This window comes from Gloeophyllum trabeum (assembly GCF_000344685.1).
Source record: "Gloeophyllum trabeum ATCC 11539 unplaced genomic scaffold GLOTRscaffold_00004, whole genome shotgun sequence".
NCBI classification, from domain to species: domain Eukaryota; kingdom Fungi; phylum Basidiomycota; class Agaricomycetes; order Gloeophyllales; family Gloeophyllaceae; genus Gloeophyllum; species Gloeophyllum trabeum.
Genome location: NW_006920413.1, coordinates 1,643,803 through 1,660,162, shown reverse-complemented (window position 1 = coordinate 1,660,162; position 16,360 = coordinate 1,643,803). Strand labels below are relative to the sequence as shown.

The window sequence follows — 16,360 nt, the reverse complement described above, 5'->3', positions numbered from 1 at the left end:
ATGCGTTGTGGGTGTTTGTTCATCCGGCTGCTTACGTAAGTCATCATACCGTGGGGACTGATCAGCAAAGCCCGCCCCGGTCTCGGTTGCGCTGATTGGCGTCTTCCCTTCATTGACGACCACTGCACTCTTACAAGGTCGGGCAGTCGTCGTACACCTCGTCTGCGCTGTACTCATTCACCACAAATATTTGCAGATAATGTCGACTGAATCTAGGAGAAGGGAGGCGGAGCTGGCCGCCACTGGTCGAGAGGAGTTGGACAAGAAGATCAGGCAGCGTATCAATGAACTGTCCCAGCTCAGGTCACAGCGGAACGAGCTCGCACCCGTATCCAAGCTTCCCCCCGAAGTCCTCGCCCACATATTCAGCATATGCTCGATCCTCGAGCCGTTTGTGATCCAGCCCCCGTATGGCACGCCCTTGCATTCGTGGTTTAAGGTCACGCAGGTGTGCAAGCACTGGCGGGAGGTTGCACTTAACTGTGCGCCGCTGTGGCACCGCATTGAGTTCTCTGCGCCCAAATGGACGGTGGAGATGCTGCGGCGGTCGAAGAATGCGCCCATTGTCGTAAGAGCCGACCTCACGTACCGCACGCCCAACTTTGTCAACACGGTCCAGCAGGCTCTCGGTGAAGTGCACAGGATAAAGGAGCTTGATCTCATAGCACCTTCGCAGATGCTTTCGAGGCTTGCAGGGTCTCTTTCGCGGCCAGCTCCCGCGCTGGAATCCCTTCGACTAAGCAGTCAGCGGCTTAGTGCGTACATGGATACTATCTACCACGTCCCCGACACCCTCTTCCAGGGAAGAGCTCCGCGTCTGCGCCGGCTCGAGCTGGTCAACTGCGAGATTGCGTGGACTTCGGGGTTCCTTGCTAACCTCACCCATTTACATATCGACAAGGCTACTACCTACGATCCCGGTCGGCCCACCATGACCCAGTTCCTGAATGTGCTGCGCAACACACCTGCCCTGCAGTCTTTGCGCCTGAAGCACGCTGCACCGCTAGACCCCGAGAGCATCGACGAAGACACGCCTCGCGTGGATCTGCCTAATTTGACCAAGGTGTACATCCAGGACTTTGTGGAGAACACCTCTGGTATTCTGAAGAGTCTGAACTTAGCCGACAACGTCAAGATGAAGCTGGAGTGTCGAGCGTCGAGCGGCAGGGAAAACGAGCTCACCGAGCTCGTGCGGATGGTCCAAGGGTACCGTCTGAAGGAGATAGAAGGACGGCAGCACCTGGAGAGCCTGCGCATCATCATTGAATACGGCAGTGTGCAGATCATCGGCGGCTCACTGAAGGAGACCGCGATACCGCACATGGCCGTCCTCTGGACGGACCCGTCTGCCATCCCCCAGATCGACCTCACCTTGATGTGGCACGGCGGCTCGAACAACGAGCGCACCAAGGCGATCCTGTCGGCCGCTAGCCAAAGCCTAGACCTACAACACGTGCAGTCGCTCAACGTATACTGCTCCGAGCCTGTCCCCGTCGACAGCTGGGTTTCAACGTTCGCGAAGCTCACCGCGCTCAGCTCGCTGCGGCTGGGAGGGTACCGGTGCTCGACGCTGATCGAGTCGCTCGCGCGGACCACGCCCGTCGACCGCGCGGAGCACGAGCGCGCGCCGATCGTCTTCCCCGCGCTCAGTCACATTGGGCTGAACGACGTCGACTGGTCGGAGCGCCTGACGGAGAACATGCAGGTCGACCTGTTCGGTGCGTTCCGGGACTGGCTCGAGTTCCGCATGCTGCGTGAGGCGGCCGTGCGGGACATCACGCTGCAGAACTGCACGAGCATTTCGGACGGTAAGGTCGCGGAGTTCAAGGAGCGCATTCGCGGCGAGGTGTCCTGGGACGGCGTGGACCGGGAGCTTAGCAGTGACGACGAGTCGCTCGACTACTATGGGGACCTTGTGGAACCTTACACGCATGGGATGTGGGAAGAGCCTTCTGACGATGAGTACGATGTGGAGACGATATTTGGATTCCCGTTTTGAGGACACGGCGGATGCGTTACTGTATTGTACTAGTATTGATTACCCTAAGTTTATTTCAAGATGTATTTGTATCCTTGTAGGAATGACATTTGCTATCTTGTTTTCTCTGAAGAAAAGCAAAGCATGACGGAAGAGTGGACTCTGTTTTTGATTTGCTGCTAATAAATATGGTACATCTTGTGCTACACCACTCGCGCTACTCATACAAATCACCGTCATTTGTGATGGTAGAATGAGGCACAAATGCAGTACACCCCGAGACTCCAATCTCAACGCTGGCCGTCTGCAAGAGAATTTCAGAAACCACTCTTTGAAACGTGACAATGGGCGTCCACTTACAAGCCTTGGTCTCGTACTTGCCAATTCCAACGATGATGTTGGCGGGCTCCTGAGGCTTGTCGTTGAAGAAGTTTTCGAGGATGCTCTTCGTGCCCGCAGCGTACCGGGCCTGGGCATCCAGGGTCGTTCCCGAATAGTGGGGTACCATACCGTTGCCACCACCAATGGGGTTCTTCATCGTCCTCCAGGGGTGGTCCTTGGGTGCAGGTTGCACATTCTGTAGGGCAAATGATGAGAGCTTGCACGCACGACCGCAGTCTTTGCTACTTACCCAGACGTCACCGGCGTAACCGTTGATCTGACCAGCCTTGAGAGCGGCAGCGATGGCGTCCTTGTCGCAGATGGCACCACGGGCGGTGTTGACGATCCACAGGCCCTTCTTCGCGTGCTTGAGCAACTCGGCGTTAACCAAGCCACGAGTACCCTCGTGCAGTGGGCAGTTAACGGTGATAACGTCGCATTGAGAGACAAAGTCCTTCAAGTCCTCGACTCGGCGAGCACCGACAGCCTTGGCAGCATCTGAGGCGGGCACCTTAGTTATAGGCCGACCCATATAAGTCGAAATGCGTACCGGCTGGAAGAGCCGCGTAGTCGTAGTACAAGAGCTCCTTGCAGTTGAAAGGCACCAGACGTTGCAATACACGGTAACCGATACGACCAGCACCAATGGTACCGACGACCTTACCCTCCAAGTCGTAGGCGTTCCGTGCAACCTCAGAAACCATCCAGTCACCGCGCTCAATCATCTGTTGCGGCTCATGGCATCAGTGAGCGCATTTTGTCTTAAGAAAGCATCGACTGGCCTCGTGAGCAGGGACGAAGTTCCTGACCAGGAGAAGGATGGACATGACAACGTGCTCAGCGACAGAGACGACATTGGAACCAGTAACCTCGAGGACCTGGATCTTGCGGTCGACGCAGGCGTTCAGGTCAATGTGGTCGGATCCGACACCAGCCGTAACACAGAGCTTAAGGTTCTTCGCCTGCGGCAGTATTTAATTAATGAGCCGGCGGTCGACGCATCGCAAATCGTTCAACGAACCTTAGCGACCAGATCGCCCGTCAGATAACCGGGATGGAAGGGAGTAGTGATCAGGATGTCGGCCTAGAACATCGGACATTAACGATGATAAGATATGATGACATAGGGGCGCAACAGACATCGACGATATTCTTTTGGAATACACTGTTCTCGCCCTCCTTGTCATCAGTGACCTACATGGAAGGACTTAGACGAATATAAAGAAAAGAGATTAAGATGCTACGTACGACAAAGGTGTGACCCTTAGACTCGAGCCATTCACGGATACCGAGCTGTAGGTATCAATTAAGCAAATCATCGTCCTACGCTGGCACATCATTCATAGCCCACCTGGTTCTCAATCGTCCCGAGTAGACGCGGCTCCTGCTTGGCGGCTTCACCACCCTTGTACAAAACGGCGAGAACCTCAGAGGCATATAGGAGTTAGATCTCGTCACTCCAGTACCTCACTAGCGCTGCTCACCTTCATATCGATAGATCAGGGATGGGTGGCTAGTGCGTTATGCTCAGCAACTGTCCACTGGGACCTTTATATAGATGTCATGCGCTGTACAGTGTGGGACGTGGAGAAGCATCAGCTGACAGAGCTGGTGCTGGGACTAGTACCCGAGATCGAACTTTGGGAATGAAAGTCTCTGCCGGGTATTGCGTTTAGACGGTACAGAGATAACCCATCTGCCCGAGCGCTGCTTGCTCATGGATGTTCGTTCGTCTGCCTTCGGTGTCGGGCAAACGAGCATCGGCACTCCATCTCGGATGGAAGTCACGTGCTCTCCGCCTGAACCATTAGATCCACGCAGCGTTCGCAAGAGCTATTCTAGGTGAGGACTCACAATTCTGCCCTCGCCTCAACGTATTTTTCAAGCCTGCATTATACACCGCTCAGCCCGGACAACCAAAATAGAACAAGTACACCAGGGAAGGGCCGATTCGTGACGGATGTCTGGTGAGAGATGGAAGACAGGGCGGCCTTCCGACCATTGGGTCTCGGGAAGACCGGAAGCAGAAGGTGCCTACGTGTGTCAGCAGGCGTGGATATGATAACAAATACTTAAGAAAGCAAGACAAGATTGAGCAGTGGTCGGAAAGACGGGGGGAAACGGCGAGGTTGCCGACTGATCACGATAGGAAAGGGAACGGAAGTCGGCAAACGAGCAGGGCCAGCAGCCATCGATTCAGACAATGGGAACCATGGCCGTAGATTCTTACTTGGAACCGGTCATATGCATTAGAACATTGTCTATTACCAGTAGGGTATTATCAGGTGCCTGTCCCAAACGGGCTACGTGAGATGGACGCCCACCACAGAGTGTGTCACGTACTACACAGATAGTCTCGTGTCCAAAAGCCGCCCACAGTGACAGCACTTAATCAGCTCTCAGGTTTGCTCTGTTCCTCATTCGGGGATAGCAGTTCGTATTCTTCGGCATCGTAACTCCCACCAGCCTTGTACCCCGCCTCCTCAGTCCTCCGCACGACTTCCCACTCTACACGCACGAACACCCACATCCACCGTCGGAACAATTCTGCCATCTCTAGCCAGAATATGACAACGCTGCCTTCCGTGTAGAAGTGCAGGTGACTGGAGAGTTTGATTGACCATGTCAGGCGTAGTACAAGGTTGAGGAAGATGATGAGGGGATACACAGGAAGGGGATATAATAGCGTCGGGCGAAGACCATTAGGATATGCTTGATTTTGACGAGGTGATAGCCAAGGCCTGTCTGACCCATCCTCTCGGCCTGAGGACGAGGAGGAAGCGGTATTGCTGGTGATTGATTCGGATCTAGAATGCAATGATGGCAGAATCAAAGGCCTTGGCACTCGAGCACTGCGGTTCTCCGACGATTGGATCTTCAAGAGATCCAGCCCCCAATCATTCGTGAGGTCCCACCAGAAGGAATACAGCGAGTTCACCAGAGCAGACAACAGCCTAAGATTGTCGGGTGAACAAGATAAGGTCACGATGGCAGTCATGCATACTCACCATAGTCGAAATAGCTGATGCTCCCCGTGCCAAGCCTCGTTAGCCACTTTCTCCCCTTTCTCTGCGACGAGCTCGGTCACTACTATTCGTTGGGCGGCCGACAAAAAGATGACTGGAAAGGAAGTCGCATACTTCAATGCATTATATAGAGGGCGTCGACTCTCGTTCCCCGGGATGTAGTAGTCAATCAAACATTGGCGAAGCCGCACGGCATACGGCAAACTGTCCTGAATGAGTGCCTGGCACGGTGACAAGGGTGCTGAGGACTCGCCTCATTAGGATGGGAAGAACCCACCGCGAAAGGCCGCTTTGTGTTGGTAGCTCCAGAAGACTGCCTCCAGGCCATAGCATACACAAGGACAGCCATATATCCCCGACAACCTTAGCAAAGGAAGTGAGGATATCCGCAAAAACGATATCACAGAAGTATGTTTGCCGATGAGACGGGGGCGTTATACACCTGCGTAGGGACCTGCATGGACGACGACGTGGGTTTGGATGAATGAAAAGAGTGTTGGGATCCATCTCACAGAAGAAAGGCATCGCGCTCACGTTTCTGGCAAACGTTGAAAGGACATATGACCAGCAACAGTACACCCAGACATGCGATACCAGGGATGTACTTGAAGACATCGACTAACATGGGATCGTTTCCGGCTGAAAATCGGAAGATACTCCAGGCCAGAAAGCACCAGGTAGAGTAGGATATGAAGAGACGATACATGGGTCCATGGAAAGAGGTGAATCTCGACCCAGCCTGGCGGTCTGTGGGTAAAGGCGTCGTATGGCCTGCATGGATACTCAAGCCAAAAGCACTCGACACGTCAACTCCCAGCAAGGTAAGACCGTGCAGATTCGCAGCCCAACCGAGAATGCCTAAGCCGACCAGGAAGAGGACGCGAAACGGTAAAGGGAAGGAAACAGCGAACGGCGTCTCGTCGTCGATGAAGTCGTCCATTTTGCGTCGAGTAGACGGTCTATAGCGCGTGCATGGGGTCAATATTGAATCTGCTGGCAAGCGACTGTGCAAGACGTAGGGAACGTTGCTGAGGTAGAAACTAAACCGTGACGGTAAACGAGAATGAGTTGCGGGTTTAGCTACTGACGAAAACGTGGCCAGCACTTCCCCAGTCTGGCCAACTGATCTTTCACGCTTACCGCCACAATCGCGTTCTCTCTGCCGTTCAGCTATGGCGGAAAAGGCTGGTGCTTATGGCGCGAAGGCCGCTGCGACCGCAGACTTTCGAAGGAAGTGGGACAAGGAAGAGTATGCAGAGAAGGCTAAGAAACGGGATCAAGAAGAGAAAGAGCGGATGCAGGAGAATGAGGAACGAGCGAAGTCCGGTGCGTTAGCGTGCCAGCTGCATCATACACTGTCTACATGCCTATGGCTATCGTACACAGGAAAGCGTCCGCGGAAAGGAGTTAAGAAGGATCTCCCGAAGCCAACTGAGCTGATGAAGCAGAGAGAAGCACCTCTGGAGCTGGACAAGAATCTCGGGAAGACGATGGTCGTGCAGAATGCTAGCGGAAGGGGTCCCGGTGTTCCTGGTTTCTACTGCGAAGCTTGTAACCGCACTTATAAGGACAGCTCAGCATACTTGGATCACATTAACGGCAGAGCACGTAAGTGTACAATCCGCGGTGCTTGGGTAGGTGTATTGACTATCTGCACTAGACCTGAGAGCACTGGGGCAGACAACACGTATATCGCGCTCGACCGTCGAGCAAGTGCGGGCTCGAATAGCATACTTGCGAGAGAAGACGAAAGAGGCGTCAAATGCAAAGACATTTGACTTCGAGCAACGGTTGGCCCAAGTGCGCGAAAAGGAAGCGGCAATACGGGCGGAGAAGAAGGCACAGAAGAAAGCAGAAAAAGAGAAAGCCCGTGTCGAACTCGCCCAGGAAGCCACAGTAGACGATGACATGATGAAGATGATGGGATTTGGCGGGTTCGGAACCACGAAGAAATGAGCAAGAGCCCTGGTCTTCAAGATTGATGCACAACACTATATGTATGTATTACAACACCTTTTCTTTTCTTCTATCCAGTACGTCCCTATGGCCACACTAACGAAAGCAAGAACGTCACGTCCGCCACCTCTTGCTCCTCCTCGATGACCGTCTTCGCGTCCGCTTTCCGTCTCTTGATATCCTGCGGAACGCTCCTCACCGTCTTCTGAATGGCTTCCCCGTGACTCTGGAAAGCCTCCAGTAGCTCAGCACCCGATCCTTCGTCGAAGCGGTAGAAAACGTCCACATCGTCGGTAGCCTGCAGACCCGCCTTCTTCCGTAGTTTCTGCACGCGGTTAATGATTTCGCGAGCTAGCCACTCTCCCTTCAACTCGGGATGGACCTTGATGTCCAATCGGACAACGACATCGTTATCGGTCTGAGTTGCATACGTCTCCTCCGTCCCGGTAGGTAACTCAATGTACCGTTGAACTTGTAGATCGCCTTCGACAAGCTGGATGCCTGCGACTGACAGCTTGCCCGTCTGAGTGTACGACTTGATCTGGTCGCTGGGGACGTTCGGCAGAGCATTCTTGACCTTGCCCAAGTCTTTCCGCAGTTTCTTCCCCAGGACGCTCCAGTCGGCGACAGCACGGTATCGCACTCCAGATTCCGTCTCGTTCGTGGTAAACACCACGTCGCGCACATTCAGTTCAGACTGGATGTATCGCTGTAATGGCTTGATGTCATTTAAGTATTCCTCGTCTGCGTGGAAGATAAGCAGCTCTTTTAACGGCGTCTACGGGCCAAGCGATCAGCATAAGAGGGCGCACAGCAGAGATCTGATTGCAGACCTTCAAGGACAGATTATTTCGCTCCCGGATATTCCGTGTCAACTCGATCACAGTCTGCATGCGCTTAACCTGACGTTCGATATCGGCGTCAAAGTACTCTTCCTTGACCTCTGGGAAGGGCAAGAAATGGATGGACCGTGCATCTTGTCCCGGAACTTCCGGCATGAAGGGTCGCAGAGACTGATAGATATTCTCTGTCAGGAATGGCGTGTACGACGACTGCAGAGGTGTGAGTCCGAAAGAATGTCGCGGAGCCTATGAAACAACGTACCATTGTACAGCACAAGGTAAAGAGAGTCTCGAAGAGCGTGTTCAGCGCCTTCATCGTGTCCTCCTTGCCGTCTTCTCCTTTTAGCCGCCTCCGGTTGAATCGAATATACCAGTTAGTCAACTCATCCACCAGATCCAGTAATCGCGGGATGATAGTATATAACCGGTATGCGGCCATCTCCTCCCTAACCAGTCTGATCAGAGATTGACACCGGGCCAGGATCCAGCGATCCATGACATTGTTAGACACTGGCGCGTGCGGGTCGTATTTGAACTCCTGGCCGTAGGTCTTACGGTAAAGAGCAGCGTGGCCAAGGAAGAAGCGGAAGGAGTTTAACCAAGGCAAGAGGACTCTAGAGATGACTTCTCGCACACCCTCTTCCCGGAAGCGCAGGTTGTCGCCGCGGACAATGGGAGAGTTAACCAAAAACATCCTGCATCAATAGCTCGATTATGATCGATGAGACGGAGGGAAAACCACTGCGTACCGTGTAGCGTCGGCACCGTAAGTATCAATAACGACATGAGGGTCAGGATAGTTCTTCAGGCTCTTACTCATCTTCTTCCCATCTCTGGTGATTAGGCGTGAGTCTGGCTCAACGGGACACGACAAATCGTGAGACATACGCAGCAAGCACAAGACCGGTGACAATCAAATTCTTCCAGGGCGCCCTTCCAAACAAATGCGTCGACAGAACCAAAAGTGTATAGAACCACCCTCTCGTCTGGTCGATACCCTCGGAGACGAAGTCAGCAGGGAACCTCTGCTCGAAGAGCTCCTTGTTCTCGAAGGGGTAGTGCAACTGAGCATACGGCATACTATGCCAAGTCAGCAAATCCGCCATACCTGGGTGGTCATTTAGAGAATCCGCACCTTCCCGACTCGAACCAACAGTCAAACACCTCTTCGATCCTCTTCAACTGCCCCTTGCCTTGCTTCGAGGGGATAGTGATGTGATCGATCTTGTCCCGGTGCAAATCCGTGATCCCCTTCACGCCGGACAACTTCTCCAGCTCTTCCACGGAACCAACGCACACGATCTAGGTGAGAAAGAGGATCGTCAACTGCACGTCCTGACATGCCCAGAGAGCCGAACCTCCTCCATATCCTCACTGGCCCACAGCGGGATGGGCGTACCCCAGTACCGATTCCGCGAGATGTTCCAATCCCGCGCATTCGCGATCCAGTTTCCGAAGCGGCCTTCGCCTACATTCTGCGGGACCCTAATGCCAGCCCACCTCAACATAAATATCACTTGGGAGAGCAACAAAGCGCGTACCACCGCGTCTCCTTGTTATTCGCTACCAGTTCATCGACGATGGGAGAGACCCTGACGAACCACGTCGGGATCGCACGGTACAGCAGGGGCGTGCCGGACCTATGTTGCATTCAGCATTCATCACGCACATACGGCGGGCATAGTGCTGACCTCCAGCAGAAGGGGTACTGATGGTTGAGGACGGACTGTACGATCAGTCGGCCCTTTGCCTTCAACACTTTTTGGATGTCCTTGTCGGCGTCCTGGAAACACCAACATATCCGTTACACCACCGAACCGGGAAAAAGGGGGACTTTTAGTTGCGCACGTACCTTCACGTATTGTCCCTGGAAATCAGGTACCTCCTTCGTGAACCTGCCTGAATCGTCGATGGGGCAGGGAGGCTGCTCGTCCGGCCGGATGACACCGTGCGCCAGTGCTACGCGGTGATCGTCCTCACCGAACGCCGGCGCCTGGTGAACGATACCTGTACCATCTGCATCTGTAACATATGTATCGACAACGACCCTGAACGCCCTATCTTCAAACTACGGCGCATTAGTGACAAAGAGGGCCTACAAGAACAGGATCCAACCTGTTCTGTAAAGTATTCAAAGAGCGGGACATATCGCCATCCCTTCATATCCGATCCCTTGAACTGGCCGACCTTCTTCAACTTGGCCTTTTTGGGGTCTTTGTACAGCGTCTTGAGAAGATTTTCGTGGATGATGAAGTTTTGGTCGCGCTCCTGGTCGTGTATCTTGATGTAGGTGAAGTCGGGATGTACACAGAGAGCAAGGTTGGAGGGAAGCGTCCAGGGTGTCGTCGTCCATGCAAGGAGAGACGTGCTCCGATCGTCAACAAGTGGGAAAGCAACCGTCACTGTTGTTTGGTGAGGGAATAACTAAGGCTGGGACAGGAAAAAAAGATTACCTGCAGGGTCCTGTACTTCCTTGTAATTCAAGCCCGCTTCAAAATTCGACAGCGGTGTAAAGCACCCAGTCGAGTAGGGCATGACCTTCAAGCCCCTGTACACCATCCCCTTCTTATGGAGCTCTGAGAACGCCCACCACACGCTCTCCATAAAGCTTGTGTTCAGCGTCTTGTAGTCGTTGTCGAAGTCGATCCAGCGGCCCATGCGCTCGACGGTGCGCCGCCACTCGGCGGAGTAGCGCATGACGATCGCGCGGCACTCGGCGTTGTACTTGTCGATGCCCATCGCGAGCACGTCCTCGCGCCCGCGGATGCCGAGCTTCTTGTCGATCTCGTGCTCGACGGGCAGGCCGTGCGTGTCCCAGCCGAAGCGGCGCACGACGTGGTGGCCGGTTACGTGCGAATGGCGGGTGACGATGTCCTACACACCGATGAGTAATTGTTCGGAGTAGAATGAGGGGTGAGGGGCGCGCACCTTGATGGTTCCAGCGAGCAAGTGACCGTAATGCGGCAGACCGGTAGCGAACGGAGGGCCGTCATAGAACGAGTATTCAGGCTTGCCCTCAGACAACTTCAAGCTCGTCTGGAAGGCATCGATCTCGCGCCAGTACTGGATGACCTTCTCCTCCTCCTTCGGAAAGTTGAACGGCGCCGAGACTACATGCTACAATGTTATGAAGTAGGTTCGGAAGGGAATCGGACAGTTTGGACTTACTATCGTGCGGGGGGAACGACATGTTCGTTGCTGTCAGCGTGAAAGCTTCACCCACTGGCTAAATCAGTGGGTCTTTTAAGCTGAAGACAAGCTGACTCGGATTTCTCTGTGACCCTGTCGATTAGAAATGAAAGGCAGATTTTGATGCACTGCGATGACTTGGGCGATAAAGCGCCGTGGACTCCGGCGAATTGATAGGTTACCTACCACGTGTGAGCCACGCGAACGCTGATGGAGATTTGAAGCGCGGTTGCGTCCTCCAAACGAACACAGCGAAAGAGGAGGAAAGAGGTTGAAAGGAGCACAGAGAGAGGAAGAACGGAGGTTGTGACCGTAATCAGGAAGAAGTGCTTTCCTTGTCAAACATATCCCAATTTGGTAGCTTGACTTCCGCTTCGGGAAGAATGCATAAAGCGTCGGGAACTAGCAACAGCCTATAGCTACCACTCATGACGCACGCTACGCATAGCAAAGATATGGTTACCTGCACTTGAATAGCGCATTTCGTGCATAGACGGAAAGGGGATCACAGAAGGAATAGGCGAAGTGGCAGTGGGTCAGAAAGCGGTTATCCCGTCTACACCCTGAATAATCTAGTCTGGTCTGAAGTACAATCACTCACACCATCACCGTATCCTCCTCTACCATATGTATCCTGCATATCTCATCTTCTCCCTTTAATGCCCGCCCACGCCCCATCCAGTCTATCCAATACCTTCTGCACCTCTTTCACCGCCTCCTTCCTCTCCTTCCTCGCTTCGTCCCATCCCCCCTCCGCATTAATCGCATCTAGCCGCAATAGCGACTGCAGTAACAACTCCGAGAGGCGCGCATGTGTCGGCTGCATCGTCTTCACCTGCTCCTGCTGTGGTGGCGTCGGAGGGAGATTGGCCACGAAGGCATCAACTTCTTTCGCGAGCCCGTTCTGGACGCCTTGCCGCTCGGCGCGGATCTGGGCGAGGGTGGACTGTTCGGTACGGGGCTCATTCTTGTCGGGTTTCGAAGATTTGGAGGATTTTGGCGGTGTCGGGAGGGGCTCGCCGCCTATCAGCGCGATCGTGGAATTGGGTCGGATTGAGTAGGCTGAGACTGCGAGACGGCGACGCATATGAGCACTGTGACTGGAGAGGAAGGAAAACAAATGGCGACGTACGAGGAGCATTGTCATCCTTCATAACCGCTCCTCCATGAACCAATTTGAATGAATCCTCGGGAAGGTGAGTGTAATCTGCTATTTGGCGGCGGATGTACGACAACTTAGTTGAAGGGTCGGGGAGGGGAAAGTGCAACCTATACGCAAAATCCGGGGTAAGGACGAAGTGCACAGATGACATGCTGCGCCACTGACCTCTCCCGCCCCCACTTTACGACATAACTCATCCCTTGTTCGTTCTTTGGAGAATACAACCGCTTAGCCTGGACGTATCCGACGCGCAGGAGGATGAGAACGAGGGGAATGACTTGCGAGTAGAAGCGAAGCGCGAATCGAGTTGAAGGAAGAAAGCAGGGAAGGAAACGTGCACAGGATGAAATCAGCTTGAGATTCGTGGAGCGCGGATCTGCGGACACGAATAAAGGGAACTCACTGAGGTGGAGGGGGGTGAAGGAGACCAGCTTGGGCAGACGGTACCGGGCAACGCTGAACGAGGGGAAGGGGAGGCCGAGTATGGTGGCCTTTGCGTTATTCAAGACGGTGTGTGCTGGCTGCCAGTGGCTGGAGACGCTGCAATCGCAGGCGGACGAAGGTCTCCGGTGAGTATTAGGTGGTACTTACAGGACCCGGAGGACCATGCGTGAGACTGATGGGATTTGGTAGACCTCGATTGCCACCCTTGACATTCACGCGTCTCGAGTCTCTCGACGCGACGACCGCTGTCTGGATTGATTGACTTCCCAGCCAAGGGAGAAATACGCGAGATTGGACTTCGGGGAAGCTTGGATATTGTTCTTACCGTGGTCTTCCACCGCTGATGGACTGGCACGCGGGGCAGACAATCCTAGGGCTTCCGCAGGTGATGTGGGCGTCCAGGATTATCTGCCCTCGTATCTGCGAATGATTTCAAAGCAGGACAATCTGGGACTGTACCTTGGTTGACCCTAGTAATCACGGTTGGGCGTTATATAGGTCTGATACTCTGCAGAATAGCCGGAGTCATGAATGACTACATCTGACATCTACTAGCTGCTTGTCTCGCCAGAGACTCCTGTGTTTCTACCAGCGTCTCTCCAGCCAAACAAGAGGAAATCATCGACGGCAGGTGATGCTTCGGCATGATTACCATACCGGTGTAGCATACCTCAGAGTTGCTTTACCCTGTGGATAGCTGCGAAAATATTATATGGCAGGGTGCGTTCAAGGGAAAACGACCGATTGTCATGGAAAGACAGTTCGCATTACAGTCAGGAATGCTGCCGGCGTGTCTGGACGGTCGGAGTGCGCCACGTCATGGGTATGTTACATCTCCTAAGTTTCAACTTCGTTCCATTCACGCTCCGCTGACAACTGTATCTCATTCGAAGCGCGAAGGCTGTAGCCATAGACTCTAGTTCTCGATATTGTTGCTTGAACTGTATTCGTTTGCCTTACGGACAATGGAGGGTTAGGAAATTACGACCTGGGCTCGCCGGGAAATCCTCGCGGGAAGGACGCACTCCCAGAGGCGAGACCTCGTCACCTCGGCCTGCGGGTATCCATGCTTCCACTCGTGTCGGGATCGTGGAAGTGGGGAACGTGGGTCTCCGTTCTTCACGTGGTATCGTCCAGTCCGTCTTATAGATTGGAGGAAGATGCAATAGGGTGGAGGTTAAGTATGTAGTGCCATGGAGCATTCGTGCATACTTTGGGCCGAGGTAAATCGTTGATCTCTGTGCATGCTATATGCTGTTCTAACATTATGTCGCCGAGAGGGGGTGCTTAGCTGCGCGACCCGATGTCTCGCGAGACGCACACCTGATACCTTGCCTCCGAGTGAAGTTTAGACTGTCATGTGGCTTCATTGACCTTCTGGCCTTCAAGTCAATCTGACCAGTGGGACGCGCAAGCATTCTTCGCGGGATTCGAAGTCGCAGAAGTACAGGCTGCGCTTCGAAAGCTGCAATTCATTGCCCGGTATTCTAAATGCCCGTTCGTCCCATTGTCGTCTCAGCCAGCTTTTCGTGCGATCCCTCCGAGGTCAACACGAGCATGTTGGAGCATCAGCGGGCGTCTTCCCCGCACGAGTGGGTACTTGCACTTCATATCAAGTAGGCAAACGGATTTACGAGGATGACCAGCTATGAAGGTGCGTTCAACTGCTGTAGATCGACGTCATTTCTACGCAGATAGTGGATCGTCCACCAAATGAATGTGGACGGCGACGTTCCTAGAAAGCCGGTGCATGAAAACCGCGAGGGACGCCCTTGTACCTCGTCAGTAGGAGGTCTTACTGAACATAAACTTAGTTCGATTCATGAAATCGGCGAGGAACGTTAACGTCCTTGCGGTCCCCCGTTTTCAAGGACACCATGGCCATGGCCTCGCGTGGCATTTGGGTTTGATGATTAGCACAGCGCTCCCCCCGCCTTTCGGTTCCGATCAGTATGTGGGTGGATAGCGACGGATCTGCGACTGCACCCGTGCACTGACTATGACGTCTCCCCTAGCGCACATACCGTCGATCACATCAGAATTCGCGCTTTACGCCTCTAGCGAGATACCGCGGCCGGCTGGTCTGCGAACTTTGTACCGTACGTCCTGAATGCTGGAGCGGGGCAACATGGAAGGCGCGGTCGGCGTGAACTCTAAGAGAGCGGCAAGTGCGAAGCGTCCACAACTGCATGGAAGCTTGAAAGATTCGGAGGACGGTTTGCTATAATCTATATAGATTCCGATCAAGCGTGCTTGTTCGACATATCTAGTGGAGCCAGGGGGCGATGTGGCTCCGGCAAGGTACATCTACTAGCGCACTTTTCCTCTGGGTTATGCACGGTCTGCGTCTTCGCAGCGTTGGTGAGTGCATTCTCTGCTATGCTATGATCTTGTTGAAGGCTCCGTGGGTCATCTGGACGCCCGCTTACTATCTGCTATGTAGTGTTCAGTCAGCCCGAGGCTCCTCGGCGGGCGTCGAACAAGTCGGGGCAGGTCGGCGCGAAATCAGCAGCGGTATGAATCGCCCGGCGGTGGCGGCGTTGGTATCTATAGAACTTATCCGATGGATGGTGGATCCGAGGCCCAAGTCTATGTATATAACATACCCCTTCGTCGTTTCTCCACCTGGTAGGTACGACGAGGACAGGTGACGTGTAGGGCATCGATAGCAGCGCAAATACGCTTGTGCCTTGACCGCGCAAGGTGCTCTGGTGTGTGTAAGAGGTGGATTAGAACGCGTGCGTTGACAGAGAACTGATGTGGCAAGCTTGCAGCCTCAAGACGCGTGGCAAGAAGACCTCGGGAACCTCCTTCCAAAGGAAGCCACCCGGGGACCCCGGATGACTTCATCGGACGAGAACTGATCCCATTTTGATTCACCGCCTTTACCTGCCGGCACTGGCTCGATAATGATAGAGTTGCAATAAAATAAAATAAAAAGAAAAAGAAAAAAGAAAAAATGGGATTGGCTCAGAGAGCCATGTGGCAGTTGTGGCTTTGAGGCCCTTGGGACCGAAATCTGCGTTACTCTCGGGCCTATGCTCCACAAATCGCCCTCAGAGCCCCGAAGTAGGAACAAAGCAGCTAGTGAGTGACTGATTGCATGTTTTACCGTAAAATCCGAGTGTAAATACTACTAAAATCGAATTTGTCCGGCCCCTCCGGGGCCATACTAATACTCAACCCGTCCATCGTTCTCTGAGATATATCTCCTATAAAATGGCAGCTGAAACCATGAGAAAGTCTACAGCTAGTCCATGCATATTTTCTGAAGGCAATTCAAGCCCAAAATACTGTAATTCCTCAATTTAGGGTGCTCCGGGGCAAGTGACTTCTTATATCGAACATTCAAAGCAAACACCACTCCCCCACAATTCCACAA

The 16,360-nt window shown here is 53.5% G+C and overlaps 6 protein-coding genes across 6 annotated transcripts; 2 read left to right on the top strand and 4 right to left on the bottom strand.

Annotated features, from left to right (window-relative positions):
* The first annotated feature begins 106 nt into the window (after positions 1–106).
* On the top strand, positions 107–2,044 carry GLOTRDRAFT_137673 (uncharacterized protein). Its single transcript, XM_007866249.1, has 2 exons — positions 107–137; positions 197–2,044. The coding sequence occupies exon 2, from the start codon at positions 200–202 to the stop codon at positions 1,997–1,999; it is 1,800 nt and encodes a 599-aa protein (XP_007864440.1). The 5' UTR covers positions 107–137; positions 197–199; the 3' UTR covers positions 2,000–2,044.
* Positions 2,045–2,128: 84 nt separating this feature from the next.
* On the bottom strand, positions 2,129–3,864 carry GLOTRDRAFT_137672 (NAD-dependent formate dehydrogenase). The gene is made up of 10 exons (XM_007866248.1): positions 3,844–3,864; positions 3,711–3,785; positions 3,608–3,652; positions 3,500–3,553; positions 3,381–3,443; positions 3,142–3,321; positions 2,910–3,084; positions 2,610–2,857; positions 2,339–2,555; positions 2,129–2,282 (listed from the first exon to the last, which is right to left on the bottom strand). Exons 1-10 carry the CDS (start codon positions 3,847–3,849, stop codon positions 2,269–2,271), a joined length of 1,077 nt encoding a protein of 358 aa, XP_007864439.1. The 5' UTR covers positions 3,850–3,864; the 3' UTR covers positions 2,129–2,268.
* Positions 3,865–4,558: 694 nt separating this feature from the next.
* On the bottom strand, positions 4,559–6,325 carry GLOTRDRAFT_115302 (EXS-domain-containing protein; the record flags this gene model as incomplete). Its single annotated transcript, XM_007866247.1, has 5 exons — positions 4,559–4,648; positions 4,703–5,313; positions 5,368–5,589; positions 5,639–5,839; positions 5,898–6,325. The coding sequence occupies 4 exons, from the start codon at positions 6,323–6,325 to the stop codon at positions 4,752–4,754; spliced, it is 1,413 nt and encodes a 470-aa protein (XP_007864438.1). The 3' UTR covers positions 4,559–4,648; positions 4,703–4,751.
* Positions 6,326–6,557: 232 nt separating this feature from the next.
* On the top strand, positions 6,558–7,341 carry GLOTRDRAFT_38769 (uncharacterized protein; the record flags this gene model as incomplete). Its single annotated transcript, XM_007865775.1, has 3 exons — positions 6,558–6,711; positions 6,772–6,993; positions 7,046–7,341. 3 exons carry the CDS (start codon positions 6,558–6,560, stop codon positions 7,339–7,341), a joined length of 672 nt encoding a protein of 223 aa, XP_007863966.1.
* Positions 6,579–11,494, bottom strand: GLOTRDRAFT_115301 (uncharacterized protein). Its single transcript, XM_007866246.1, has 16 exons — positions 11,352–11,494; positions 11,112–11,293; positions 10,637–11,057; positions 10,299–10,585; positions 10,036–10,251; positions 9,875–9,966; positions 9,725–9,823; positions 9,542–9,668; positions 9,319–9,485; positions 9,072–9,263; positions 8,933–9,016; positions 8,446–8,878; positions 8,175–8,393; positions 7,046–8,119; positions 6,772–6,993; positions 6,579–6,711 (listed from the first exon to the last, which is right to left on the bottom strand). Exons 1-14 carry the CDS (start codon positions 11,371–11,373, stop codon positions 7,427–7,429), a joined length of 3,234 nt encoding a protein of 1,077 aa, XP_007864437.1. The 5' UTR covers positions 11,374–11,494; the 3' UTR covers positions 6,579–6,711; positions 6,772–6,993; positions 7,046–7,426.
* A 316-nt stretch (positions 11,495–11,810) lies between these two features.
* GLOTRDRAFT_137669 (uncharacterized protein) lies at positions 11,811–13,038 on the bottom strand. Its single transcript, XM_007866245.1, has 4 exons — positions 12,938–13,038; positions 12,700–12,811; positions 12,505–12,641; positions 11,811–12,440 (listed from the first exon to the last, which is right to left on the bottom strand). Exons 2-4 carry the CDS (start codon positions 12,729–12,731, stop codon positions 12,016–12,018), a joined length of 594 nt encoding a protein of 197 aa, XP_007864436.1. The 5' UTR covers positions 12,732–12,811; positions 12,938–13,038; the 3' UTR covers positions 11,811–12,015.
* Between the last annotated feature and the right edge of the window lie 3,322 nt (positions 13,039–16,360).

Bases quoted from the DNA above. Each gene is read 5' to 3' on its own strand.
- GLOTRDRAFT_137673 (XM_007866249.1), top strand. From the start codon at position 200: ATGTCGACTGAATCTAGGAGAAGGGAGGCGGAGCTGGCCGCCACTGGT.
- GLOTRDRAFT_137672 (XM_007866248.1), bottom strand. The intron at 3,554-3,607 runs GTACGTAGCATC...CCTTCCATGTAG, and splicing joins CTAAGGGTCACACCTTTGTC to GTCACTGATGACAAGGAGGG. The intron at 3,085-3,141 runs GCCAGTCGATGC...GAGCCGCAACAG, and splicing joins ACTTCGTCCCTGCTCACGAG to ATGATTGAGCGCGGTGACTG.
- GLOTRDRAFT_115301 (XM_007866246.1), bottom strand. From the start codon at position 11,373: ATGTCGTTCCCCCCGCACGATA. The intron at 10,586-10,636 runs GTAATCTTTTTT...ACCAAACAACAG, and splicing joins GGAAGTACAGGACCCTGCAG to TGACGGTTGCTTTCCCACTT. The intron at 9,017-9,071 runs GTATGTCTCACG...CCTAATCACCAG, and splicing joins ACCGGTCTTGTGCTTGCTGC to AGATGGGAAGAAGATGAGTA.
- GLOTRDRAFT_137669 (XM_007866245.1), bottom strand. From the start codon at position 12,731: ATGAGTTATGTCGTAAAGTGGGGGCGGGAGAG. The intron at 12,642-12,699 runs GTCAGTGGCGCA...TTTTGCGTATAG, and splicing joins GTAAAGTGGGGGCGGGAGAG to GTTGCACTTTCCCCTCCCCG. The intron at 12,441-12,504 runs GTACGTCGCCAT...GCCGTCTCGCAG, and splicing joins GAAGGATGACAATGCTCCTC to TCTCAGCCTACTCAATCCGA.